Here is a 26525-nt window from a genome sequence, read left to right as displayed (position 1 = left end):
GAAGGGCTCTTCCAGGTGGAAGGAGGAAAGCATTCCAGGAAGTAGGATGGCAAGAGCAGAAGTTGGGAGAGAACGAAGCTCTAAGCAGCTTTGGGGCAAAGTAGGGGGTGGGTGGGAGGGGAAACGCTGGAAGAGGGACATGGTGGGGGTTGGGGGGGTACCTTGCTGGGCTAAGGAGCCTAGATGTTATCCTGTGGGAACTAGGGAAAGTTTAAACAGCTGGATGCCAGTGTTAGATTCCTGTCTATAAGGCTCCCTCCAGACTTAGGTGGAAGCCCCCTAAAGGCTGATTCTAGAAACAATGCCTCTCTCTGCTCCACAGCCTGACTGCTGGCCACTCACCTTCCAGAGCCCAGAGCTTGGGTCAGGAGGCAGCTGTCTGGCCCTGTGGGTGGGCACTCAGCAAGCTTCTTCCCGTGGACTGGCAAAACACCCTGGTTGTCTGCAAGGCTTCACTATAAGCCCTTCAGTCTGCTGTGATGTCTAGCCCTGAGGGTGGGGTGTGCCATGCAGGACTGTGATACTCTGGGTGATGGGAGGGGAGATGGAGGCAGGGTGGATGCCTGACCTCTCAAAAGAAGGGCTGCTGCAAGGCCTTACCTGGTACCTCACAGGGACCGAGAAGAGCCCGGAAAAGAGCAGAGGGTGGAGCCAGCTCCAATGTCTTCTCCATGTTTGATCAGTCCCAGATCCAGGAGTTTAAGGAGGTTGGTCAGCTGCCCCATGGGGTTGTTGGGAGGATTAAGGTAATGCATGTAAAATGCTTAACAAGCCTAGCACCCAGCCAGACCTCAATCCCTGGGGTGGGGGCGGGGGGGGGCGGGATATGTCATTACTCCTAGAGGCCACTGTGGGGTGCCTCAGAGTCTAGAGTCTAGAGACATGTGTCTTTCTTCCCTTGGGAAACCCCTTCCCCTCTCTGTACCTGAGTCTTTGCTTTCAGTGTGGCCTTGGATAAGCCCATTCTCTCTGAGCCCCAGTTTCCCTGTCTGTAAAAAGTGGGGTTGCTGTGAACACTGAATGAGGCAGTGGCTGTGAAACCCCAGCAAGGTGGCCAGAGGCGCCTGCACTGATGAGATTCCTCGGGCAGTGGTTCACAGCAGGGCATCATCTTGGGGAAGGCGTGTCAGGGTAGAACTAGGCTTGGGTGGTGGTGGCTGTTCAGTGCCCATGTCTCTGCCAGGCCTTCACTATCATGGATCAGAACCGGGATGGCTTCATTGACAAGGGGGACCTGAGGGACACATTTGCTGCACTGGGTAGGTGACCTGAGTTAAACGGTCAGTCAGCAAATACCACTGATGACCACTGTGGGCTGGGCTGAGTGGGCCCCAGGGACATGAAGAGGAGCTTCTGCTGGGTGGGGCCAAGAGGGGGCCGTGGGAGTCTAGGGCAGTGGATGCTGCCAGCAGGAGGGGCACAGGTGCTATGGGGCAGAGCAGGGGTGACCTGCTCCTGGGAGGTCAGGAGGGGTTTAGTGGGGGTTAGAGCTGGGCCTCAAAGCTGAAGAAGACCCAGCCAGAGAAGGGGAGGGGGTTTCAGGCACAAGGACAGCCTGTGCAAAGGCCTGGCATGGAAGGGTCAGGGGTGTGGTGAGGACCCTCAAGAGCAGGGGAGAAGCTGGAGGGTGGGGCGGGGCTGGTGACATTGGCAGAGCCCAAGGATATGGGGCTTCAGATGCCAGAAGAGGCTTTTACATTCTCTAAGGGCCCAGAGAAGGGCCTTAAGGAGGGGGCAGGAGTGGGGGGAAGGGAACACAACCAAGTCATCTCTAGACTGGGTGTTGGGCCCCCGGGATCTGGCTGTTCACTGGGACCATGAGCAATCCCAGAGCCTCTCCCCACCTAGCAGCTCACTGACCCCTCCTGGGGCACGTGACCTGAAGCCCAGGGAGAACTAGGCCTTCCAGCCCCTGTGCACAGCTTGTACCTCAAGACTCTCAGCCTCTCTGGGCCTCAGTTTCCTCCTCTGTAAAATGGGGATAATGACTGACTTGCTCTTCTTTCCAGGGAGGCTGAGGTGGAGGTGAGGGCGAGGCTAGGGCAGTGCTTTGTTGCCTGTGGGCTGAATGTCGCCCCCTGCCCTGGCCCTCCAGTAAGTGGGCAGGGCCCTAGGGCTGAGTGGGGGTGGGTGGGTCTGCAGAGCTGGGAGCTGGGAAGCTCCTGTCTCTTGGGCTGCCTGGAGGCAGGGCCCCTTCTGACCCCCATTATGTCCCCACCTTTCCCTGCCTCCAGGGCGCATCAATGTCAAGAACGAAGAGCTGGAGGCCATGGTGAAGGAGGCCCCAGGGGCCATCAACTTCACCGTCTTCCTGACCATGTTTGGGGAGAAGCTGAAGGGTGAGTGAGGCTCCTGGCAGCCCCGGCGAGGGGATGGTGTGGGCAGGCCAGGCTCTGGGTGCAGACATACCCCGTAACCCCCACATACACACGGACACACACTCGCTGCTGCTGGGAACATGATGTGGCCCCCAGATACCAGGTCCTGGGGGTACACATCTTCCTGGGCCCTGCCTTGGTTTCTGTTATAATAACCCTTGTCATGAAGAGCTGAGAGGGGACCCACTGAGACAATTCAGGGGAAGCCCATTGCCCTTTGTTCACCATCAAGACAGTGCCCCATCCCCACCTCCTTCAGCCTCCCCCTCCCCCCGCCCCCATTTTGCCTACTTCGTCTCACTGCTCTCTGGCAGACCACTAAGGGTGCTAGGGTGGGATGACATCATCACTATTTTCTGAAAGCCACAGTGGCCAGCCCAGGGCAGGACAGGTTACTTGCTCTATGACCGTAGGAGACACTGCATTTCCTCCCTCCCAGGCAGGGAAATGAGCAAGGTGCTCATTTATTCACAGATAAAGAGATTTGGCTCAGAGGGGTTAGGATACAAGCTTCAGGTGCTCCAGCAAAAAAAACCTGTCCAGGGTAGAATTCTAACCCTGGCTCCTGGCTCTAACCACTGCACTCTCCTGAGACATAGCATCTGGCCAGTGGTGGGGAATTGGCTGGGGGGAGGGATTGGGCCATCTCTGTCCCCCTTAATGATTTCCCTGGCAGGTTCTACGGTCAGAGGAAGAGCCAGACTGGGCTGTGTTTGCCCTGTGAGGTGGAAGTTGTTATCCCATTCTTGGGCTGCCTTGCCTGACATGCTCCCTTTGCCTCCGTGTCTCCCACTGACTCCCAGGATGGCCTTGGGCAAGGCTCAGTTCCTCAGTGGCCCTCAGTTTTGCCTGTGAAATGGGGCAACCTTACCTAAATTTTATTTGGTAAAAAACAAAACTCTTGCATGGGGTCATGACACAATACCCTAGCTGTTCCTGGAGCTAGAAGGAGGCCAACAGTGTCTGTTACCCGATACCTTCCCTTCTATGTTAGAGATGAGGAAACCGAGGGCCAGAGAGGTCCAGGAACCCTTCCAGGGCAAGCTATGAACTAGGGCTGTCCAGCCGAGTCAGGAGAGCCATTGGACCGCCTGAGAGCTCCAGGCAGCCACTAGGGGTTATTTCTGGGACTGTGGCTCAGAAGCCCAGGGGGCTGGGTCAGGGTATAGGAGTTGTGGGAAGGGCCAGCGTGACTCCAGCCAGCAACTTTAATGGGAGCAGATGGATAGGCCTCCATCTTTTATTCTGAGGAAGCTTACTGAGGAAAAGTTGCTAAAGGCCAGCAGAAGGGCCTGGGGAAATAGCCTTTGAGTCTGCTGGGTTGGCCAGCCTGAGGATTTCACCTGAGACTTCTGAGCCTGAAGTCCTGGGATGAGGCAGTGGCACGTCTGGCCCCAGGACTTGTATGTGTGAGGGGTGGGCAGAGGGGGCCCAGGCTCTGAGAGCTGGAGGTGCAGGAGGGCCCTTTCTGGATGCTCAGAGAAATGGGAGAGCGATGGGAGGCCTTTTAGATCATGATGGCCTAAGACCTGTTTAACAGATGGGAGACTGAGGCCTGAAGCTGCGTAGGTCTGGGGCAGCAGCTACTCAGACCAGGCGTGGGCCTCAGGGCAGCAGCTTTTTCTCATTTTTGCAGGGGCGCCAGGATGGGGCCCCAGAGGAGCCTGTCATGCAAATGTGGCTGAGCCTGCATGAGTGGCCAATGGGTGGGGACAGGAGCGGGGGCTGGGGAAGACACCGCCTGTCCCTAATTGGGATGAGGAGACTGTGTCATGAGATTCCCATCAGCAATGGGGGAAGCAGCCACTCTGCGCCCATTTTATGAGAGCAGAGGCCCTCTCTTAGGACCAGGGAGGAACTGTGGGGTGGGAGTGGGTGGGCTGTGGGGAGTGTCTCGTCCCTGGGCCTGAGCTAACTGAGTCCACACTCAGCCGTCCTCAGCCACAAGCCTGTCCTGGCAGGGTGGTCTCTGCTCAAATACAAGCATCAATGACAGCTGGAAGCTGAGGCCTGGGAGGCAGGGACCCCACGCCAGGCCCCCACCATGACTGATTGGCCAGTCACCTGGAGCTGCCTCTCTCTGCCTGCCCCGCCACCGTTAGGGCCTGGAGCCCTTCCCAGCTGGACTCTAGGCTGAGCCTGAATGCTGCCCTGCACAGAGGGAGCTCATAACTCTCCCCACCAAGAACTTGCAGGCCAGCAGGATATGGTCACTATGGGCCCCTGTCAGAGACGTCAAGTGACCCAGACACAGTCCTGCCCTGGAGAAGCCCCCAGTCTGATGGGGCAGTGTAAAAATGGCTCAGTGGCATCAGACCTCCTTAACTTCACAAGGGGGAAGGAGAGTCAAGATCAGTGTCAGCCCAAGGCTGATTGCTCTGAGGTGGAGGTCAAACATACTTTCACCCTCCAACCGTTCTACCAATTCTGACACCAACCGTCTCTCCAGTGACATTCTCTACTTCTCTGCTGCGTTCGAAAATTAATTGCAATGGCCACACAGAACTCATAGACTATACTCACAGCTATGGGGTTTATTAGGGAAATAACAGGTTACAATTCAGGATCAGGAACAACTCAGGATAGAGTTTTTTGGTCAGGACAGCTTCTTGGCCATGCCCACAGGCAGACCTCTCTGGGCCCCTCAGCCTGGCCTCTGCCCCGCTTCAGCAACTGTTACAGCTCGCTCTTTAGCTCTGCCAACAAGTGCCTGGAGGCATCCCACTTGTGCCAGCAAGCCTCCTCCCCCAAGGCGCTCAGCTCTCTTGCTCTGTGGGTTGGCATGCCCACTGTAGCCACCTCTCTCCATGGGCCAGGAAGCCCACTGCAGCCATCTTGCGCCAGTCTCCTGGTTCTGCTGCTGCCATTTCTCTGTTGCTGATTTTCATCATCTTGCGCTGTCTCCAGTATTATAGCTCTCTCTGTCACCTGGGTCTAGGAGGTTCTCAGCACAGGGACCCAAGTTTCAAAGGATACACTCCGCTTCTGGCTGTTCTTCTTGATGGTAGTGAGGACCCCTTTCTGCCTCTGGGGGAGCTCATTTTAAGCCTAGTGGGATGGCAAAACTGATCAATCTTTTGTTAGGGTTCTATACACCTAATTTGTATGGTCCCACCCCCACAAGTGTTCCACACACCTTATTTGCATTATTAGCAGGCTGTCCAATCCCCCTGGGGGCCACACGCACCCTATTTGCATAGTCCCACCCAATCATTTTGTGGGAGTGACAAGACCATGGCTAAAATTGCCATATTAAGTAATTCACTGCACCGCAGGAACAAAGAAGCCCTTAAACCGATCCAATGGGGGAGACTCAGAGGGCCCTCACCTGGCCTGATAGGGAGACACAGAGGACCTGACCTGGTCTGGTGGGGTAGATACAGAGGGCCTTGACCCAGTCCGATGGGGAAGACATAGAGCACCCTGACTTGGTCTGATGGTGTAGACACAGAGGCCCTGACTTGATACAATGGGGGAGACACAGTGGTCCCAATCTGGTCTGATGCAGCCGTTATCCGTCTGATGGGAGAGATACAGGGAGCCTTGACCTGGTCTGATGGAGGAGGTCAGAGGCCTTGACCCAGTCTGTTGGGGGCTTGGCCTACTGTGAGCAGGAGCACAGAGTGGCAGAAAGCAGGGGCTGTGGAGATAGACAGAGGTGGGCTGAAATTTTGCCTCTCCTTATTAACTGTAGGAACTTGGATAAGTCACAGAACCTCTCTGAGCCTCAGTTTCCTCTTTGACAAATTGGGAGTGTCAATACCTGCCACACAGGGTTGTTCTGGGGCCTCATGGGGGAAAAAGGGGATAGATTCATGTTTATCATTCTGTTTCCCATTAACAAAGCCTTTTTGCAGTAGGACCGAGAGGAAGGAGCATCCAGTGAGGGTCACAGGCCCAGGTCCAGCCCCTGCTCTCCCTCATACAGCCCGCAAGGCCTTGGGTAAAACCCTTCCTCGCTCTGTGCCTCAGTTTCCCCATCTGTACAATGAAGGGGCTGGGTGTAGGCAACAGAACCATCTCTTCTAAAGATGTCTTTCCCAAAAGCCTGCCCCATGAAAGTGAGGAAACCAGAGCTGCTCTAGCTTTGCTGCCTAGCCCCCCACCCCAGCTGCATTGACCCCACCTCCTGCTCCTCTGGCCTGGCAATCTCCACAGGCCTCTGCAACCCTACTGCCCTAGCCTCAGCCTTCTGCCTCCAGGGCAGCGCTCTTTCTCCTCCACTCACAGCCTCTTATGCACATCTTGGGTAAGGAACCCCAGCGTTGCTGCCCTGAGGACCTCACTAATCACATGGCAGCATCAGGTGGCCCTACCAATTGCCAGCTGCGAGACCATGGGCAAGTGACTTAACCTCTCAATTTCTTCGTCTGTAAAATAGGGACAGTTCTTAGGAGGATAAGCACAGTGGCTGGCACATAGTCAATGCTCAGGCAGGATCTTCAAGTACAGTTGTGAGGGCCGTTCACAGTTCTGTGCAGGGTGCTGTCTATCATTACTATGACTTTCCCTGAACCGCCCTGCACTTCCTTCAAGTGGGCTCTGTTTCCCTGTGGAGTGGAAGTAGGGGAGGAAGCCCTCCCCTGCACTCCCCTCTGCAGGGGCTATGGGACTGGCCCCACCTCAGCCCCTGCCCAGCTCTGGCCTGTTTCTGTGGGACCCTCCTTACCCTGTTGCTCTCCCTGCCCTGTGTGTGCTGCTTCCAGGCACAGACCCCGAGGAGACCATTCTCCATGCCTTCAAGGTGTTCGATACTGAGGGGAAAGGCTTCGTCAAGGCTGATTTGTAAGTCTCCTCCCCCTGGTTTTGATTTTTCTCTCCCCCAAAGGCTCAAGAGATAAAGGAGCTGGGGTGGGGGCAGGGTGGGGGGGCAGCACAGTCCCCTCCCCCACCCAGAACTCAGCCAAGGTTGGTCAACGTCTGGCCAGGAGCCAGGGGGCCGCTGACCAGCCCAGCTCTCTGCTTGATGCCCCTTTCCCTCTCTGGGCCTCAGTCCCCCAACTAAAGTATATAGGGAGTGTGAGGTCACTTGGGAAGGGCCTGCCAGTGGTAGGGATGGGAGGGCAGAGATGAGCCTGGAAGATGGAAGGAAGTGAAGGGTCAAGGGCTGGGGTATGCAGGGTCTATGAGGAGATGTCTGCTGTAGCTGGAGGGTGCAGGCAGATTTGGGGTGCAGAGACTGAGCACAGAGAGGTAGGCAGGGCCTGCATCAGGGTGATTCACACACTGGGTCACGGATCCTGGGTCTGTCCCGGGGCATTGGCAAGCCTGAGAAGGAGTTAGGTGGGGACCACCTGGAGGCTAGCCTGGAGGAGGTGAGGAGGGGTGCAATGAGTTGGAGGTGGCCATGGGCGCTGTCTGGTGGGCTCCTGGGCTGGCATTCTGGAGGCACTGACTTGGGTGGCCTGCTGACCTGGGAGCCTAGGTAGGGCCAGTGAAAGCATAGGAGGCAGAGAGGCAATGGGGGCCATGGCAGCCTGCCTAGGGGCGGGATGCCAAGCTGACTTCTGAAATATCCCCATGTCCCCTCCAAGGCCTCACTAGGCTGGTGGGCACAGGCTTCCTGGTCAAAGACTACAATGCTTTGGCCTTTATGTTTTGAGGATAATTTGGCTCCGTGTAATAATCGAATCATGGAGGTACAGTCTCTGCACACATTCTTGTGAACCCCCTGCCCCCTCCAGGTTGTGAGTCACATACTCCCCTGGGGTAGGGGAGGGGCTGCTGAGGATTTTTTCTTCTTCACCCCTCCCTCAGGGTCCCTGGCTCCCACTCCCACCTTGGGGACCTGGGGGAATACTAGGGACACTCCTGGAGTGGCCTGGGGCAACTTTTCTGCTGTCACCCATCTTCACTCCCACCAGCGTGAGGGCAGACTGAGAGGAGCCCTTTGGGGACCCAGTTTGGGAACTGGAGGCACCACCCCTCACCCGCATGCCAGGATATGGGACCTGGGAAGTCGGGCTGCCGGCCAGGCGGCCAGGCAGGCTCTGGCGGAGGCCCTTCACAGCTCAGTGTGTTTTGCAAAAACAGAGCCTGAAAAGTCCCCATTTGGAGAGCTGGAAATTGGGACTGTCCCGCAGTAAGATAAATAATGGAAAATGTGTGTCGGTCCTTAGTGGGGCCTGCCACTGCCGGCGCCAGAGGACACTCTGGGTGTAGGGGGGCCCTGCTCAGTCCTTTGATCCCAGCCTGCCCGTGGAGCCCCTGTGAGCCCTCAGGGCCCTCCAACCACGTGGGGGCATCAGTCCCTCCTACACAGACTCAAATGTGGTTCCCACGCCCTCCTCTGCTGCTCCTTGCATCCCAGGCCAGCTCTGGCTCCTGGGGGCAGCTGCTTTCCTGCCACTACCTCGCTCTGGGACCTTGGGCAAATCAACCCCCTCCCAAACCTCAGTTTCCCCGTCCGTCAAAGGGGGCTAAAGATACTCGCTTCCCAGGGCAGTGACGACAAGTGAGACCTGGGTGGGCCTCCGGGGCCCTTCACTGTAGAGTGCCAGTGCCTCGTACACTGTAAAGCACCGTGCAGATTTCAGGGCTTGTCAGAAGCCATACCAGGCTGTACATCAAGAACTGAGGCAAAGAAAGTTGCCTCCCCTCAGTGACCTGGAGACTGATTACTAGCACAGTGAGAAGATAAAGTGGCTCTCGAGGTCGTTTCAGGCTCCTAGGTCATTTCATTTGGTCCCCACCCAGTGAGGAGAGCTGACATTACAGATGGGGACACTGAGGTGCAGAGAGTGGATGAGGCCTACCCGAGTCCACGTGGCCAGCCAAGGGCCAGCCCAGGTGGTGTCCTTCTGGGCCAGGGCTGCCCCCGCCCACCTGCCCTCGTCACCGGGGACCTGCATGGCCACAGGGGGGAAGCTCTCCCCCTGAGCACGCAGTTTCTGTCTCTCTTCCTTGAGCAGCATCAAGGAGAAGCTCATGACCCAGGCAGACAGGTTCAGCGAGGAGGAGGTAAGCTTGGCCTTTTTGAGGTCCTTCCCACCACCGTGGAGGGTCTTCCTGGGGCCTGCAGGCCTGCCCCACCCCTGAGATCCCTTTCCTTTCCATGCTGAGTTGATCTCCCTCCTTGACTCCGTGGTTGAGAACAAGCAAGGAGTGGGTAGGGTTACAGAGGTAAGAATTGGGCTGCGGGTGGTTGTAGGGCCCTGGCCTGCTGGCCCAGCCCCTCTGCCCCTCACCCTGATGGTCCATCTGTAAGAAAGGGAGGAAGGTGCTACCTGACACCCAGAGGACCTGGCGCTCCAGCCCCCACCCGCTTTGGCCCCCATTCCAACCTGGTCGAGGTTGACTCCTTGCTCTTTCTTCAGATCAAGCAGATGTTTGCAGCTTTCCCGCCAGATGTGTGTGGTAACCTGGACTATAGGAACCTGTGCTACGTCATCACCCACGGTGAAGAGAAGGACTAGAAGGAGACCACAGCTGTCCCTCCCATTCAGAGTCAGCAAATACAAGGGGCTGATTGGGCTCTCCTGCGGCCACACTGGCCAGGAGAAAGGCCCCCTGGTTCCACAGGGGCAGAAGTGAGAATAAATAATGCTAACAAGGTCTGAGTTTTCGTGATTAATGCTTCAGTTGGGGAGAAAGCTAAACATTCCTATCTTGTGGGTTTTTCCAAAACTTTTTACTTCCCTGGCTTTGCTCAAATGTTCCTGATGAGCTGGTGTTTAGAACTAATTGACAGTTTTAATGATCCCCAGCTGGGCCAAGGGACATTGCACTCATTTATGAAGTTTATATTGAGCACCTAGTGTCCGCCAGATTCTGTGCCAGCCCCGGGACACGGAAGAGGTGAGCCAGACCTGTCCCTGAGCAGGAACAGTGTGCAGACCGCAGTGAGGAGGACAAGCTGGGGGGAGCAGGAGCTAAGGTGGTGGGGGAGAAGCAGTGGGGAGCAGGATTGGCAGTCCAGGAGAAACGTGGCAGCAAGGAGCCAGGCGGAGGCAAAGAAGTTGGAATCGAGGGGGTGACTTCAAGGGAGCTGAAGAGGTAGGCAAAGATTTCTTAGACAGGACACAAATGGCACCGACCATAAAATAAAAAGTGGGTAAATTGGATTTCTTCAAAATTAAAAACTTCTGCTGATCCAAAAAAAAAAAAAAAAGTCATTAAGAATGTGGAAAGGCAAGGCATGGAGTGGAAGAAGATATTGGCAACCCATCAATCATGACAAAGGCCTTATATCCAGAACATATTTTAAAAGTCCTACATATCAATAATAGAAAGACAACAACCAAACTAAAATACACAGCTACTTCACAAATAAGGCTATCCAAATGGCCACTAGGCATATGAAAAGATGCTCAATCTCATTAATCACAAAGAAAACGCAAATTAAAACTTCAATTAGGTACACACCCACCAGAGTGGCTAAAATTAAAAAGACTGACAATACCAAGTGTTGACAAGGATGTAGAACAATCAGAACTCTTGGACCCTGGTGGTAGGAGGGAGTGTAAAGTAGGTCAGCCATTTTGGAAAGCTGAGAGTATCTACTAAATTTAAATATATGCACGTCCACTCCTAGGAATATACCAGTAGATATGTCCATCTGATATTCCCCAAAAGACACGTGTAAGACTCTAGAGCTTTATTCACAATCGTCCTAAGTTTTAAACATCGCAGATGCCTATCAACAGGAGAGTTGAAAAGCAAATTACAGTATATTCATACATTGGAATACTACACATCAATAGGAATAAGCTGCTAATACACACAACAATATGGACGACTCTTACACATATTATGCTGCATAAAAGAAGACACACAAAAAGGTGCATACTTTTTTGTATTTTTTTATTGAGCTATAACTTGCATACCATAAAATTCACCATTCTAAATGTACCATTCAATGGTTTTAGTATATCCACGAGGTTGTACAACCATCATCACAATGTCATTCTAGAACATTTTCATCATTCCAAAAAGAAACACTCTAGCCGTCACTCTCTATTCCCCTCTCCCCCAAGCCCTTGGCAGCTATGAATCTACTTTCTGTCCTTATGGATTTGCCTATTCTGGACATTTCATATAAATGGAATCACATATCACTATGCATAATGTTTTTAAGATTCATCCCCGTTGTAGCCTACATCAGAACTTCATTCATTTTTTTGTGGTCAAATAATATTCTATTGTATGGCTATACCACATTTGGGATGTTCCCACTTTTTGGCTATTCTGAATAATACTGCTGTCAACATTAATGTACAAATTTTTGTGTGAAGATTTGTTTTCAGTTCTTTTGGGTGTATACTTAGGAGTGGCATTGCTAGGTCATATTGGTAAATCTATGTTTAATTTTTTGAGGAGCTGTTAAACTGTTTTTCGAAGTGGCTGCACCATTTTATATCCCCATCAGCAATGCTTGAGAGTTCCAATTTCCCCATATCCTCCCCAACACTTGGTTTTTTTTTTTTGGTTATAACCATAATAAATGGAGAAAATATTGAAGTTGTCAAGGATTTCATTTTACTTGGCTCCACAATCAACGTCCATGGAAGCAACAGTCAAGAAATCAAACTACGTATTACGTTGGGCAAATCTGCTACAAAAGACCTCTTTAAAGAGATTAAAAAGCCAAGAAGTCACTTTGAGGCCTAAGGTAGCCCTGACCCAAGCCATGGTCTTTTCAGTCACCTCATGTGCTTGTAAAAGCTGGACAACAAATAAGGAAGACTGAAGAAGAATTGACACATTTGAATTGTGGTATCAGCGGAGAATATTGACTACAGCATGGGCTGCCAGAAGAACGAACAAATCTGTCTTGAAGGAAGTACAGCCAGAATGCTCCTTAGAAGCAAGGATGGTGAGACTTTCTCTCGTGTACTTTGGACATGTTATCAGGAGGGACCAGTACCTGGAGGAGGACATCATGCATGGTAAAGTGAGGGTCAGCGAAAAAGAGGAAGACCCTCAAGAGATGGACTGACACAGTGACTGCAACAATGAGCTCAAACATAGCAATGACTGTGAGAATGGCGAGTGACCAGGCAGTGTTTCATTTTGTTGTCCATAGATAGGGTCGCTATGAGTTGCATTGTGGTTTTGATTTCTATTTGCCTACTCAATAATGGCTTTGAGTATTTTTTCAGGTGCTTATTGGTCATTTATATACCTTCTCTGGAGAAATGTCTATTCAAATGTCCATTTTAAAATTGAGCTATTTGTCTTCTTATTGTTGAGTTGTAAGGGTTCTTTATATATTCTGGATACTAGACTCTCATCAGATATAAGATTTGCAAGTACTTTCTCCCATTCTGTGGTTTGTCTTTTCAGTTTCTTGACAGTGTCCTTTGATTCACAAAAGTTTTAAATTTTGTGTACAAATTATCTGTTTTTTTCTTTAGTTGCTTTGCTTTAGGTGTCATATCTCCGAAACCATTGCCAGTCTAAGGTCATGAAGACTTGCACGTATGTTTTTTCCTAAGAGTTTTATAGTTTTAGCTCTTACATTTAGGTCTTTGATTCATTTTGAGTTAATATTTGTATATGTCACGTAATAAAACCCAAAATCAAACCTGCAGCCGCTGAGTCAATTCTGACTCATAGCGACCTTGTAGGACAGAGTAGAACCATTGCACCACCAGGGCTCCTGGCATGTAATAGGGGTCCAAATTCATGTGAATATCTAATTGTCCCAGCACCGTTTGTTGAAAAGACTTGCTACCCTTGTCCAACATCAGCTGACCACAGATTGGGTTCATTTTCGGACTGTCAATTCCATTCCATTGATTCGTACGTCTAAGAGTGCATACTTTTTGATTCCATTTATGTGAAGTTCAAAACCAGGCAAAACTAATTTATGGAGTTATGTCTGGGATGGATGTTGGAAGATATAGACTGGAAAGGGCCATGAAAGAATCTTATGGGGTGCTGAAAATCCTCTATATCTTGATCTGGGTAGTGGATAAAAATACTCATGTGTAAATGTATGTGAAAAATCATTGAGTTGCACCATTAAGATTCATGCACTTGATATATATCTATATATAAAACATTCTAATGGAAGGAAGGAAGGAAAGAAGGGAAAGATAACATGTTCAGGAGATGAGTGGAGAGCATTGGAGACTGATGGATACGGAAAGGAATTGTGAGGACTTGCAGGACTCTGCCTTTGGTGATTGATGGCACTGTGCCCTGAGGTGGAGAACTCAGGAGAAGTGACTCTGGGGTGAGCCTGAGTTTGGTTTGGGGCCTGTGGAGTGTGAGGTGGAGAGCTCCAGGAGATGGCTGAATGCTTATGTCTACAGCTCTGGAGGTAACGGCTGGTGTTGGATGGAAACCTAGGTGTCTGGGTGAACCTGTGCAGGGAAAGCAGGTAATGGGGACAAGAAGAGACCATGAGCCAAAGCTGGGGGCCAGTAGCACTTCGAACAGGAAGATCAGGTAGACCGGTGGTCAGTGCTAGGCTGGGAGACAGGAACTGAGGGCTGGAGGACTTGATGAGGTCAAAGATCCGTGGAGAAATACCGACAACTTCTAATCAAATGAGCTGGCCCAGCTAAGCTCTGCACATGGGCTTATTCATCTCATGCCTACAATGACCTATGAGTACAGGAGAGGAAGCAGAGGCATACAGCTTGCCCAAGGTCAATGGTGGAGCTGAGAGTTGAACCCCAGCAGCCTAGCTCTGAGCCTATGCCCTAAACCTCCACTCCACACTGCCTCCTGTGAAGTAGAGCACTGAGTGAAACTGAAGCCCAGTGTTTCAGGAAGGGCAGGTCTAGAGTGTGGCCTTCAGACAGGGTGACTGAGGTGGTGGAGGAGGTTCTTGGAGCTGAGAGGTGGGAGTGGAGCTGAGGAGTTAGAATTCAGAACCTAAGAGGCCAGGAGGGGAGGAGGTCCAGGGAGCTAGGCCTGCAGAGCCCCGGCCTGGCTTCTGATGGTAGCACCTTGGCTGTAGCGACAGGCTTCCTCGTCTCAGCCCCTTCTTTGCCCTCCCCATCCTGAGCCCCTTGTTCCATCTGAGGAAGGTGGTGGGGAAGGACCACCATCAGCCTGGAACTTCCCGACTTGGAACCCAAGGGCAAGGTCAGGAGCAGGAAGTGGGGAGGCACATGGCTGGGGAGAGGAAATATTCTGAAACACCCTCCCCTCTACCCTGGGCCTTGCTCCCTCTTGCTCTCTAAGAGTTTGCCTTTCCTCGAAAACCAAAAACCATGGCAAGGACTGAGCCCTGGCTCAGCTGCTTAGGAACTCGTCAGACCTGTTTGTGCCTTGCTGGAGGCTGGAAGGAGTGGAGACTGCGGGTACCTGCACGCCCTGCTCCAGGACAACTGGGACTGCCCACCCTGCAAAGGCCTGGCTCCACCAGGACACAGAGGTGGCCAGGGGAGGGCCAGAGGGGCTCCATGCCTGGTGAGAAGAGGAGGGCAGGTCATGGATTCGCTCATCTCCTCCATCCTTCAGCATCTCCCCTGCTCCAAGGCCCAGAGATGACCGATAACACCCACCCTTGTCCCAGGAGGCTCTGAGTGGGGGCTATGGGGGTGAGGATGGGCCATAGGCATGGGAGTGACCCAGTTCCAGCAGCCCAGGGAAAGAAAGCAGGGGGGCTCTCTTGGAGGGGTTGAGCCAGTCTTGAGACTGCTGCTGGCTCCATGGGTCTGGCCAATGTTTCTCTTGGTGCCTCCACATGGTTGCTTACTTGTGGTCTCCTCTCCCCCGCCGAACTGGGGTTCATTTGTGGTCTTGGCTGCCACTGACCTGCTCACTAGGTCTGTCCATTCAGTCCTCCAGAGCAAACCAGGTTGTCTCGACCCCACGGAGGCTGCCACGGCTTCTCCTCTGGCCCAGGCTGCCAGGGTGATCCCAGAGTTCCCCCCCATCCAGATTTGGGGCTGATCTTCCAAAAGGCAGAAGAGAAACTGAGAGGAGCAAGCACATTGACGGACATACCACCTATCATCCTGAGTCATACACTGGAATCACCTTCTTAAAAGAACTGCTGCTGGCCTCCCCCGCCTGTCCTGGTGACACTGCCCAGCCTGCTCTGGACTCCAGCTACACAACTTCATTCAGTTCTTGGATTGCCCTACATTTCCTCCTGCCTCAGAGCCTTTGCATGTGCTATTCCTTCTGCCTGGAACATGCCCTCGCTAGGCACCACCCTCACCTGTGCCCAATTACTCCCTACCCAGCTTTCCATCTCAGCCCAGTATCACATTCTCAGACCCTCACATTCCCTCCCATGCACTTTTAAGGCACCAAGCACTTTTATTTGGAAGATGTGAGTGATGTTTGTCTTTCCCACAGGACTTAAGCCCCTGAGGGCAGGGATCAGGTTGGGTTTTGCCCCCTACTGTCTCCCCCAGCACCCTGCATGGGGCCTGGCTCATAGCAGACTGTTCGGAAACATTTGACTACCTCTAGGAGGCCCAGAGAGCCAACCCGGAACTGAACAGGGCCTCTGGGCAGCATCTGTGACTGACCGCTGCAGGCTCCGGACCACAAGAAGAAACTAGGCCCCACGCTGGGTCCAGGGCCCGCGTCCAGCCCAGAGCCACTCCCGGGCTCCTCGGGACTGCCGTGTCTGTCTGTGCCTTAGTCTTCCCATGAGCAGAATGGAAGCCCGTGGCACTCAGGACCCCTGTGACCATCCCTGGGCCTGCCTGGCTGGGCTGTGCCAAAGGTCAGCTGCCCGAGGTTGGTCTCTCTGCGACCTGTCTCATGAGCTGGCCAAACTGGCTTGCCCAGATTTCTTGGTGGTCCTAGTCATGACCTGGTAGGTGACGGGCAGCAGGCCCAGACAGGGCTGTGGCCGGCTTGCACATCCCCAGGGAGCTGGGTGCAGGGAAACTGGCCCTGTCCCAGCTGCTGCTCCCCAGCCAGCTGGGCCTCATTGAGGGTAATTAGCACAGCTAGACGCCTGGGTCTTGGTGTTTCATTTTCCACTTGTGATCCATCGGCTGGGGCCTTCGGACAGTGGCCCCGTACAAATTACGAGGGGGTCGATGTTAAGAGAAACGCCGCATTCCTTGTGGCTGGCTAAATGGACTCTGGGAGCAGATTCCCTTCTGGCACTCGCTCAAGAATGGCCAGGTCCTTTGAAGGCCCTTCCAGGGAGGACCCCAGGGGCTTGGAGCCCGCTGGGCGTGGCTCTCCCAGGGAGCCTCTCCTGACCGCAGGAGGGCGAGGCCCCTCCAGGACAGCTGTGGCTCATGGGGAGACCCTATTCCGGTACTGGGCACCTCTGTCACTTGGCAACCCTAGGGGTGACTCTGCCCCTTTTTACAGCCAGGCTGGGCGGGGGGGCGGGGGGAGTTGCCAGTGTCCTCAGCTGGGGGACACTGGGCCTCAGAGCAATGAAATGTCCCAGTGGAATTTCAGGCCTCAGGGGGTGGTTACAGCATGGGGTGGGGCTCTGAGCAGATGCCCCAGTAGCCACAGAGTCTGTTTGGTGGAAATTCTATTCTGTTCCTGCTGCGAGCTGAGCCCTGGGCTGGACCAGGAATTTGATTCTGGCTGAGAGTTGGTCTGTGCCTCCCCCAGTGTCTGTCAGTGTCTATCTGTTTGTCTCATACACAAAGCCCTTAACTCTCATTTGACAAAAGTGGAGAAAATCCCTTGAACCCGCTGCAGAGCTTGCCAGCCACCACTGCTGAGCTGTGTGAACCTGGGCAGGTTACTAGCTTCGCTGTGACTCAGTTTCCTTATTTGTAAAATGAAGATACTAGTAGTGCTAAACTCACAGGATTGTTCCTTCATCCAAGTGGGCGTTATCCTGGCCCCCCCGAGCTTACATCCAGGAGAGGCAAACATCACTGCAGATGGAGATGTGAGAAGGACCTGTGATGGTAGAGTGGACAGGAGGAAGAGGAGGGAGTGGACCAGGACCAAGTAGGTCATGCTAAGGTGGTCCCATTGGGAGTGGGGTGATCAGAAATGCCAAACTCTGCAGGGTATTAATCCAGGGTGACAAGGGCACACTCAGGAAAGGCCCACGGATCTGTGGAAGTGCAAAGCAGATGCCCACTCAGCCTGGGAGGCTTCCTGGAGGAGGTGACAGCCTGAAACACGGCCCTCCAGGCAAAAGGTGAAGAAAGGGAGTCTCTTTTCGGAACCTTCGCTCCTGACTGCAAGGATAGAGGCTCAGTTTGGTGCTGCAGGGGTCTCTGAACCTCTCGGGCCAGCCTTGTGGTCCTTATAAGTAACCCAGAGCAGGCTGCAGCCTGAAAGCCTTCCGCAGCCATGGAGCCAGCTAAAATTAAGGAACGGAGTTTCTTTTCATTGTATGTATGTTTACAGTCATCTTCTGCATTTGACGCACGGGATTAGCTTTTCATTTTCAGTAGTGAGGTTTCTTTTTTTTCATTAGAATCTTTTTTTGTTTCTTTTAAATGTATTTGGTAGTGAGGTTTTTATTTTATAAAAGCTTTCTTTAAAAATAAACGTACCTACATGAGTTGATTTAAGGAAAAAAATTAATGTAAACAATATTTCAGGCAAAAATCATGACAGTAGAATAAGAACTACTGGGGTCTGGGAAGAGCTGAATTCTAGAGAAGAGGCTGTGAGAGATTACTCTGAAGGAGAATGTTCTAGAACCCATGTGCCTCCTCCAATATGTCAGCTTTCAATCCTGAGTCTAAATCCCCTTGAACAAAAAGACTCCACCCTGTTCCTCAAATGGGCAAGGTGGGGCCAAGAGAGTGTGGCAGCTCGATGACAGACAGACAGACAGACAGTCTCCAGTCACACGGGGGTTGTGGCCTGGCAAGCACACAAGCTCATGGTTGGTCTTCATGAAGCCAAACTCTCCAGGTGACTCAGGCGCCGCTCAGTCCTGCCAGTGTGGCATCATGGCACTCTGCGTATTGCACCTGGTGCTTCCTAGAGCCCTGCCCTGCTCCAACTGCCTTCTGTGCCCCAGCCTCTCCCAGCTGCCACCAGGATTAGCCTGTGGGCTTGGGGCTTTCGCCAGGGGAGTATCTAGGGTATGGCAAGTCTGGCACATGCCCTGGGCACCACTTAAGGGGAGGAGAGGGCACCCACCAATGAGCAGTTTGTATTTGCCATGGCAGTTTCCATTGGCAGCTATGAGAGATCATTCAAAAATTTAAAACTAATTGCCATCGGTGCTGTTTTCCACAGATAATGCTCTGCTGTACTTATCCCACGCTTACCTGGTGAGGGTGAAACAGATTGGATGTTGAGTCATCGTTCTTGGTTCAGCTGGATGGACAACTGAGGCAAGGGCCACCACCGCTGTGACCCCAGCCTCTCCTCTTGGGGTCAGTAGGCTCCATTGACCAGAAGTGAGGTCCCTCAGCCATGGAACCTGGCAGCCAGAGGAGCTCACAGCATCTGAAACTGCAGTCACGGAGCTGCCTCTACCAGGACGAGGAGGGGATGGTCCTGCCCACCCCATGGGTTCACTTCCAGGAGGACAAAGACAGACAAAGGCAAGCTCAATGAGGAGAAGCCAGATGGAGCAGGGAGAAGGCTGGAAACAGTACCCTGTAAGCCCATGGGGGCAGGGTGGGGGCCACCCTGCCTTCAAATCCCTGTCCTGGACAGAAAGGCAGAGCAGGCAGGTAGCTGGGAGAGACAGGGACCTCACCTTTGGACTGCTCTGAGGAAGCACTTGCTGTCAGCCTGAGCCATCACAGGGGACAGGCCTCTTGGTAGAGAGTGAACCCCCCATGACTGGGGGTATGCAAGCCAGGCTGGTGGCCATGTGGCAGAGATGGGGCAGACCGGTTGACTTTTACAACCTGGGTCACTCCTCACAGCAGAAAGATAAGGGCACAGAAAATACCTGGTCTATTGCCTGGCACACAGTGGGTGTCTCCTTGTCTCCCCCACCTACCCTTGATGTGGCCCGGCCAGAATCCTAGAACTCAAGACAGGCTGAGCCAGAAGGATTCTAGGGGTCACTGTGGAGCTCACTGGGGGTGAACCCTTGAGGAGGCTGAGGCCTAGAGGAGAGAGCTCTTCCCAGCCTCAGACCTTCCCCATCTCTTCTTCCCTTTCCATTAGCCTCTTCATCTCATCTGGTCTCTCCCACATCCCTGCACGTATTCGGGGGCACATTCCTGCCCAGGACCTGTAATTGGGTCACTGAGTGTCCGTGGGGGGTGGGGGGAGGGCAATGTGTTTAATATGTGGCCTCGAGTGGTGATGAGGGGCTGAAGATGGAATTTCAGTGCTGTGGCAGGTCTGGGAGGACCTGGGGTTTCCTTAGGGGTTGTGGCTAGTTTTGCCCTGACCTGCCAAGTAGGTCCTTCCCCCTCTGGGCCCAGGCCCCTTTCTGCCACGAGGACACTGGACTGCAGTGGGCCTGCGGGCATAGGCCTGGAGCAGGGCTGGGAGGGAGGGGCCAGCAGGCGCTGCCCTAATCTGGGGCTTAGCTCTGACTTCAAAACTGGCGGCTTCAGCATTGGTGGAATGTCCAGCCTTGGGGGAGGGGGAAGAGTGGGATGCAACTGGTTTCCATCAAGTTCCAGAGAGCAACTATGGCCTCTTGGGGGTGAGTAGCATGGGGGCAGGGCTGGGAATCTCAGTGGGGGCATCTAGGTCCTGCCCCTTAGGGCTGTGTGATCTCGGGACAGTGACTTAAGCTCTCTGGGCCTCGTACTCCTCATTAGAGAAACAGGGTGAACGGTAGCCCCTTCCCAGGGTAGCACCAGGCCTTGGAGGCCCTTAAGTCTGCGTGTGACCGGGTGTGTGCAAACGCACAGAGGGCAGCCCTTGTGGCCCCACAGCGCCATCTACTGATGGCTCAGCAGCCTCACAGGGCACAGGCTTCCCCAAGGTGCCCCTTTAACCACCCCAGGGCTCCCCTCTGGGCATCTTCTCCACAGCTGTGGACACAGGGTTAAAAGCTCAACTTTGGGGCAGGCAACACTAAATGTGAGTTTTGGCTGTCTCAGTTCCTGGCTGAATGATTCTTTGAGTTTCGGTTTCCTGTAAAAGATAATAGTAACTGGTGGAGAGCACGCCCTGTGCTAAGTAATCTGTGTGCCTCCACACAGGTAACTTCCAGCAATGCTGTGAGGTGGCTTCTGTTACTATCTGCACTTTACAGATGGGAAACTAAGGCCCAGAGAGGGTAAGATACTGACCCTAGGTCACACAGCCAGTACGAGGCACAGCTGGGATTTGAATCCAGGTTTCATAGCCCATACTTGTATCCACCAAGGTGAGGAGAATGTTGCTGAGGTACTTACTATCAGCCGAAACCCTCGGTTCAAGATGGTATGTGTCTGTGACTCAGGCACAGGCCTTTTGTCTGGTCTGGGTTCATGTCCTGGATCTAGTACTTACTGTGGGACCTTGGCAAGCCACCTGACGTCTCGGTGCTTCCGTGTTCTTGTCTATAAAATGGGGCAGTACCAGCTCCCCTTCACTTTGGGTTGGTGTGAGCATCAGAGATGAAGCACTTAGGGCATCCAGCGCTGGCAGGAGTGAGGCTTTCACTATTCTCACGTCTCCACAGTAGTGGAGATCTCTGTCCTTGCCCGCCCTCCCTGTACGCTCACCTGATGGACCACAAAGCATCCTCACATTGCCACAGTCCTAGGTTCCCCTGGGAGGTGGGTGAAGGGTGGGGGGAGGAGGGCCTGGATGCCAGAGAGAAGAGAACTTCTTCCTGGCCTCTGTGTTCTGGGCAGTGGACTGAGTATGTGAGCCCATGGAGGCCTCAGGTGGAGGGAGACAGAGTGTAGAGGGGCCTTCCCGGCAAAGCTCAATTCGCACCTTTCTCCAAATTAATCAGGAGGACATTTCCCCTTCTCATGTCCTCCAAAGGCCCCCTGTGTGGCCTGAACCAAACTTGCCACTCAGGAGCCCAGGCATTCCCCCAGGGCATGGTGAGGACATAGGAAATGTCCATTTCTGGCCTGAACTGTGACCACCCAGCTGTGGGCAGGACAAGCCATGTGGCTTAGGGCTCCAGGTCAGCTCTGCAGGCAGCCTCAGGCCATGGCAGTCCCCTGCTTTTCCTCATGTGGGCCTCCTTCTCAGTGGAGCACCCCCTCTCCAAAATGCCCTCATCACTCTGGTAATAGCTGGTTCTTCTCCTGCCTGCCCCACACCAAGTTGCATCCAGTGTCCCCCATGACATGAATTCGCAGTAAAAGCTGGAGGTCTGGGCCAGCTTGAGCACATCCAAACAGAATGGAAAGGGAGAAAACAAAAACAAAACAAGACAGTGCTTTCTCGTCGATTTCAACTTATAGCAACCCTATAGGACAGAGTAGAACTGCTCTGTAGGGTTTCCAAGGACTCGCTGGTAGATTTGAACAGCTGACCTTTCAGCTAGCAGCCGAGCTCTTAACCACTGTGCCACCAGGGCTCTGTGGAAAGAGGGGCAGGTGCCCGGAAATCTGCTGTCCCAAATGGAGACTTGGGATCAAGCTGGGCACAAAGTAGCCCTGGCTGGGGGCCGGGGACGGTTGCTGGACCCCTGCCTGGCCAGACACTCTTGGGTGGGCCCGTCTCTACACAGACCTTGGGAGTTTCCTGTCCCAAGGGCAGGCGTGGCCAGGCCACCTGGTACGTAGCCCTTGACAGCCTACAGAGCCCTTGGGCCTCTTCTCTCACTTTCAGGCCTGCCACCACCTGGGGGAGGGGGGGTCTAGGCAGGCCGGAGCGCCCATTTTATAGATGGGAAAGCTGAGGCTCAGAGAGAAAAGGCAGCTTGCCTTTGGACACACATGCAGAAAGCAGCAGAGAGCTGTGAACTCTGGGGTCCAGAGCTTTCCCCACAGCCTGCCATGGGGGCTCCAGCTCCTGGCTCTGCCCTGCTTTCTGGGGGCTGGGCTTGGAGCATATGGGTTTCCCAAGAGTGCTCAAGATTAGGCTTCTCCCAAGAAGACTCTGCAGCTTGGAAATGGGCTGACCCGGGCCCAGAGGCAGACAAGGTAGATGAGGTGAAGGCCTAGAAGAAAGGTGAGTTGTAGGTGATCTGGGTGTGGAGCAAAGAGGGGGGCCCGAAGGTGAGAGGAGAGGCCTGTGATTGGAGAGGGGACTGTCTTTTACTGAGCACCATGTGTGCTGGGCTTGGGCCTGGGGCTTCTCATGGCTGGTTGCTCTGAACCTCTTATCAGCCTCGTGTGAGCATGCTGTTCTCTAGGGCCCAAACCGGTTGCCATCAAGTTGATTCCAATTCATAGCGACTCTATAGGACAGAGTAGAACTGCCCCATAGGGTTTTCAAGGAGCAGCTGGTAGATTCGATCTGCCAACCTTTTGGTTAGCAGCCAGAGCTCTTAACCACTGTGCCACCAGGTTCTGTGGGGGCAGTGGGTGCTAATATTCCCATTCTGCAGATAAAAAAATGAGGCTCAGAGAAGCTAAGACACTTACCCACAGGCCAAGGGTGCTCTGCCCAGTGCCATGGCCAGGCTGCCTCCCCTCCAACCAGAGGCTTCCCGAATGTTCTTAGTCACTTTGCGACCACCTGTGGGCACCTCTTTTGGGCTGGGCCTGTGCTGGGCACTGGAAACCAGAACGGCTTCCATCCAGCCTCTGATCTTGGGTAACTGGTGTCAGAGAGGAATGGAATCATCCATAAATGCCCATGGCACAGGCTCCACAGAGTCCTGGGGGAGGAGGGCGCCAGCCAGAGGGCATAGATAAGCCAGGCTTGCCAGAGCAGGAGGAGCTGAGAGGCACCAAACAGCCTGGTGAGAAGCCAAGCATGGCGGGTGGCCGGCAAGGCTGTGTGAGGTTGCCAGGTTCAGAGGTGCAGGGCCTTGGGGCCTCCAGCCAGGGCTGGGTGTTCATCCCAAAAGTATGGGAGTGCCTTCAGGGCATGGGAGCCCACACGGGCACTGTGGCATGGGTGTCCCTGTGAGGAATGGGTGGAGGCCTGTGCTATTGGCCACAGAGGGGATGACAGAGGCCATGGCTGGACACGATGAGAGGCCCATGAACCCTGTTCCAGACACCTGCCCTAGGAGTTCTTGGCAAATACAGGGCTGCAGGCCACGTCTTCATGCAGGGAGCCAAGTAGGCATGCTGAGAGGGCAGCAGGCAGTGGCCTGGTTTCTTGGACCACCTGACTTTTACTCGGCAAATGGGATTAAATTATATGCCCAGCCCAGGCCATGCCCTGTGAATGCACGGAAAAGCAGGGCCTCCAGCAAACTGCAGGCCAAGGAGTTCTGGCAGATTCCACGCAAGATGGAGCCAACAATTCTCCCTGGCCAGCCCCTTCCTTCAGGGAGCTGGCAGTCATTAGAGAACAAAGGCCAGACCCAGCATAGGCTGGGAACAATCTCCTTTAGCTCCAGCCCCCTGGTGGGCCAGTGTGTCAGGGCCACTGGCCTGGGGCAGTGCTCTTGTCTGTCTGATGTCACAGCCAGCTTTACTGACCAGACACACAAGCTGCTGTGCCTTGGAAAGCTGGGCTGCCCCTGCCCCACCAGGTGTGCAGGACACTTGGCCAGGCTCTGGACCCTGTCTGGCCTAGGCTTGCTCTCCAGGGTGGACACCCTGCCTGTCTGCCGTGCACCCTTCAGTTTCCCAAACCCCTGCAGGCCTCTGTCTGGACACCTCTTCTGGGCAGGAACATTTGCCCATGGAATGAGGTGTCAGCCAGGCCCCGGGAGGCCTGGTGGCCTGTGATTTGCATCCTGCATGCAGGGTCATCAAAGGCTTTACGAGGCCTCTGGCAGGGCTGTTGGGTTTCCACACAGTGAGATCATGCACCTGGACAGCAGGCCTGCCCAGCCTGTGCCCTGAATGGGCTTCTTGTTCTCCCAGAACCTATATTTCAGCGCCCGGCTTGTTAACCAGCAGTAGTCCTGTCAGCCGCTCCTGCCCAGCCAGAGGCCTTGCCAGAGGCTGTGCAAGAGTGGGGAGCAGCTCAGGACTGGTCCTGAATGTGCCCAATACGTGAAGGGGGTTCTGATTTCTCTGGACTCTTTGTCCTGACTGGTGGGGTGTGGGTGCTGTATCACAGAGTTGCACACTGTGTAGCCCCCTCAGCATAGGGATTTCTGATATCCAAATGCTCTGTAAGGGTTGGGGGTAGGCTTCATTCAGCAGACAAGTCCTGGGGGACCAGAGGTGAGTACATCCAGTCACCACCATTGAGGTGCTTCCAGCCCAGGAAGCACCTCAACAAGGAAGTGGGTATCAACAATACGACACAGCAGGTGGGATATTAGAACTGGGAGAGCAGAGATAAGGGAGTGGAGGCTGGCCCTTTCTCAGAGAAGAAAGGCTTTCAAGCTAGGCCTTGACTTCCAGGCAGAAAAAGGGAGCTGGGAGGACAAAGGGGAGGTGTGAGAGAGCATGAGCTCTGTGGAGGACTTTAACCATGTTATCACATCTCAAGATTCTGTGAGTAGACTGTGCTCAGCTGGGAGGCTCTTCTGTTCCATTTGATGGTTGGAGCTGTAGCCATTTGGAGGCTAGGTCAACTCAAAGACCTGTGAGAGCACTGGTAGAAGAGAAAGCAGGGAGACAGGCAGGGGACGTGGTGGGGAGAGGGCACTGGGATGGCTGGGGTAACCTCCCAGTGAGAGGAATAAGGCCTAGAGCACTGGCTAGGACAGACTGGTGGGAAGAAGAGAAGGAAGCAGGCTACAGGGATGCCATGTGAGCCTCAGGGAGCATCGCTGTCCAGTTGGGCCCCATTTCCAGTCTTTACTCTCGTCAAAGTCCTCTGTTTGTTCCATCATCATAGAGTTTCATCCTGACCTCTTCTCAAATGCTTTCTTAGCATACCTCCTGTAATGTATTAGATTTTTACACACTGTTCAGGCATTTCTATACTTCTTAAAACTTCCAAACCTTTAAATAAATAAATAAATAAATAAGCAAAAAAAAAGGTCTATAGAGGTTTTATTTACTTAGTGGATTATGTAAATAAATGCTTAGAAGCATAGAAATCCTTTTATGAAGGGTTTCAAGTTCAAAATAGGTGATACATGCTTAATGTTCTACAGCAGGGGCTAGTAAACTTTTCCTGTAAATGGCCAGCTAGTAAATATTTTAGGCCTTTTGGGCCGTATGGTCTCTGTCCCAAGTACTCAACTCTGCCGTTGTAGCTCAAAAATAGCCATAGACAATATGTCAATGAATGAACACAAATGTGCTCCAATTAAACTTTAGTTATTCATACTGAAATTTAAATTTCATATAATTTTCATGAGTCACAAAATAATATTCTTTTGATTTTTTTCCAACCACTTCAAAATGTAAAAAACATTCTTACCTTTCAGCTTACAAAAAAAAGGCAGCAAGCTGAATTTGGCCTGGGGACTGAGGTTTTCTGACCCCTGTTCTGCAGTGTAGAAAGACTAATCTTCTAAAAAAAAGAAAAAAAAAAAAAACAATCAATAAGTGTTTAGAAATACTTATAAATATCAAAAATGGTTATATATTGCTGCCTAAAAAACTGCCTCAAAATTAAGTGGTTTATTCTGTTCTACCTCCTAGTTCCTTGCACAGTGCCTGAGGTCTTAAAAGCTTGCAAGCGGCCATCCAAAATACAACAATTAGTCTCTATTTGCCTGGAGCAACAGAGGAAGAAAGAGAGTCAGGAGTCAGAAGGAGAGTCAGGAGTGGGAGGAGCAAATGGAATGCATGGCTTATTTCCTCCAGGAAGAACTGCCTCCTTTGCCATGAGACAAAAAGAACTGGACTGTGCCCAGCTACCATTACTGAACAAAGAATCTATAGAAGAATTCTGATCAAAAGTGGTAAAAATGAGGAACAGAATTTCAAAATCTCTTGGAATCTAGACTTTCTGGAGGCATAGAGGCTGGAGGCACCCCCAAAACTATTGTTCTGAGATAATCTTTAAGCTTTAAACCAAAAACATCCCCTGAAGTCTTCTTTAAAACAAAAAAATAGTTTAGCTTAATTAGTGAAGAACATTTGCCTTAGGTGTTGTGTTCTTTCAAAGAACTAACTATATGGAATCAAAATGACAACAGCAACTCAAAAGATTAGAGAAGGAACTTAGAGGGCAGTGAGTTCATGTTAATAGAGGAGAAATAATTAGGAAAAGGAGAGTGAGAATGGGTGTACAATTTGAAGAATGTGATCAATGTCAATGAATTGTACATGTAGAAAATGTTAAATTGGTGTATGTTTTGCTGTGTACATCTTCAATAACAACAGAAAAATAATAATTAAAAAAACTTAGTGGCTTAAACCAATAATCATTTTATTAAATCTT

At 52.7% G+C, this 26525-nt stretch overlaps 1 protein-coding gene across 1 annotated transcript; it reads left to right on the top strand.

The window, feature by feature from the left end:
* The first annotated feature begins 614 nt into the window (after nt 1-614).
* MYL10 (myosin light chain 10) lies at nt 615-9793 on the top strand. Its single transcript, XM_049904050.1, has 6 exons — nt 615-707; nt 1184-1259; nt 2235-2339; nt 7085-7163; nt 9290-9338; nt 9695-9793. Exons 1-6 carry the CDS (start codon nt 672-674, stop codon nt 9791-9793), a joined length of 444 nt encoding a protein of 147 aa, XP_049760007.1. The 5' UTR covers nt 615-671.
* The last annotated feature ends 16732 nt before the right edge of the window (nt 9794-26525 follow it).

Source organism: Elephas maximus, chromosome 12 (genome assembly GCF_024166365.1).
Source record: "Elephas maximus indicus isolate mEleMax1 chromosome 12, mEleMax1 primary haplotype, whole genome shotgun sequence".
Classification (NCBI taxonomy): Eukaryota; Metazoa; Chordata; class Mammalia; order Proboscidea; family Elephantidae; genus Elephas; species Elephas maximus.
Note: the sequence above shows the minus strand (reverse complement) of the source record. Positions and strands in the feature narration are given on the sequence as shown.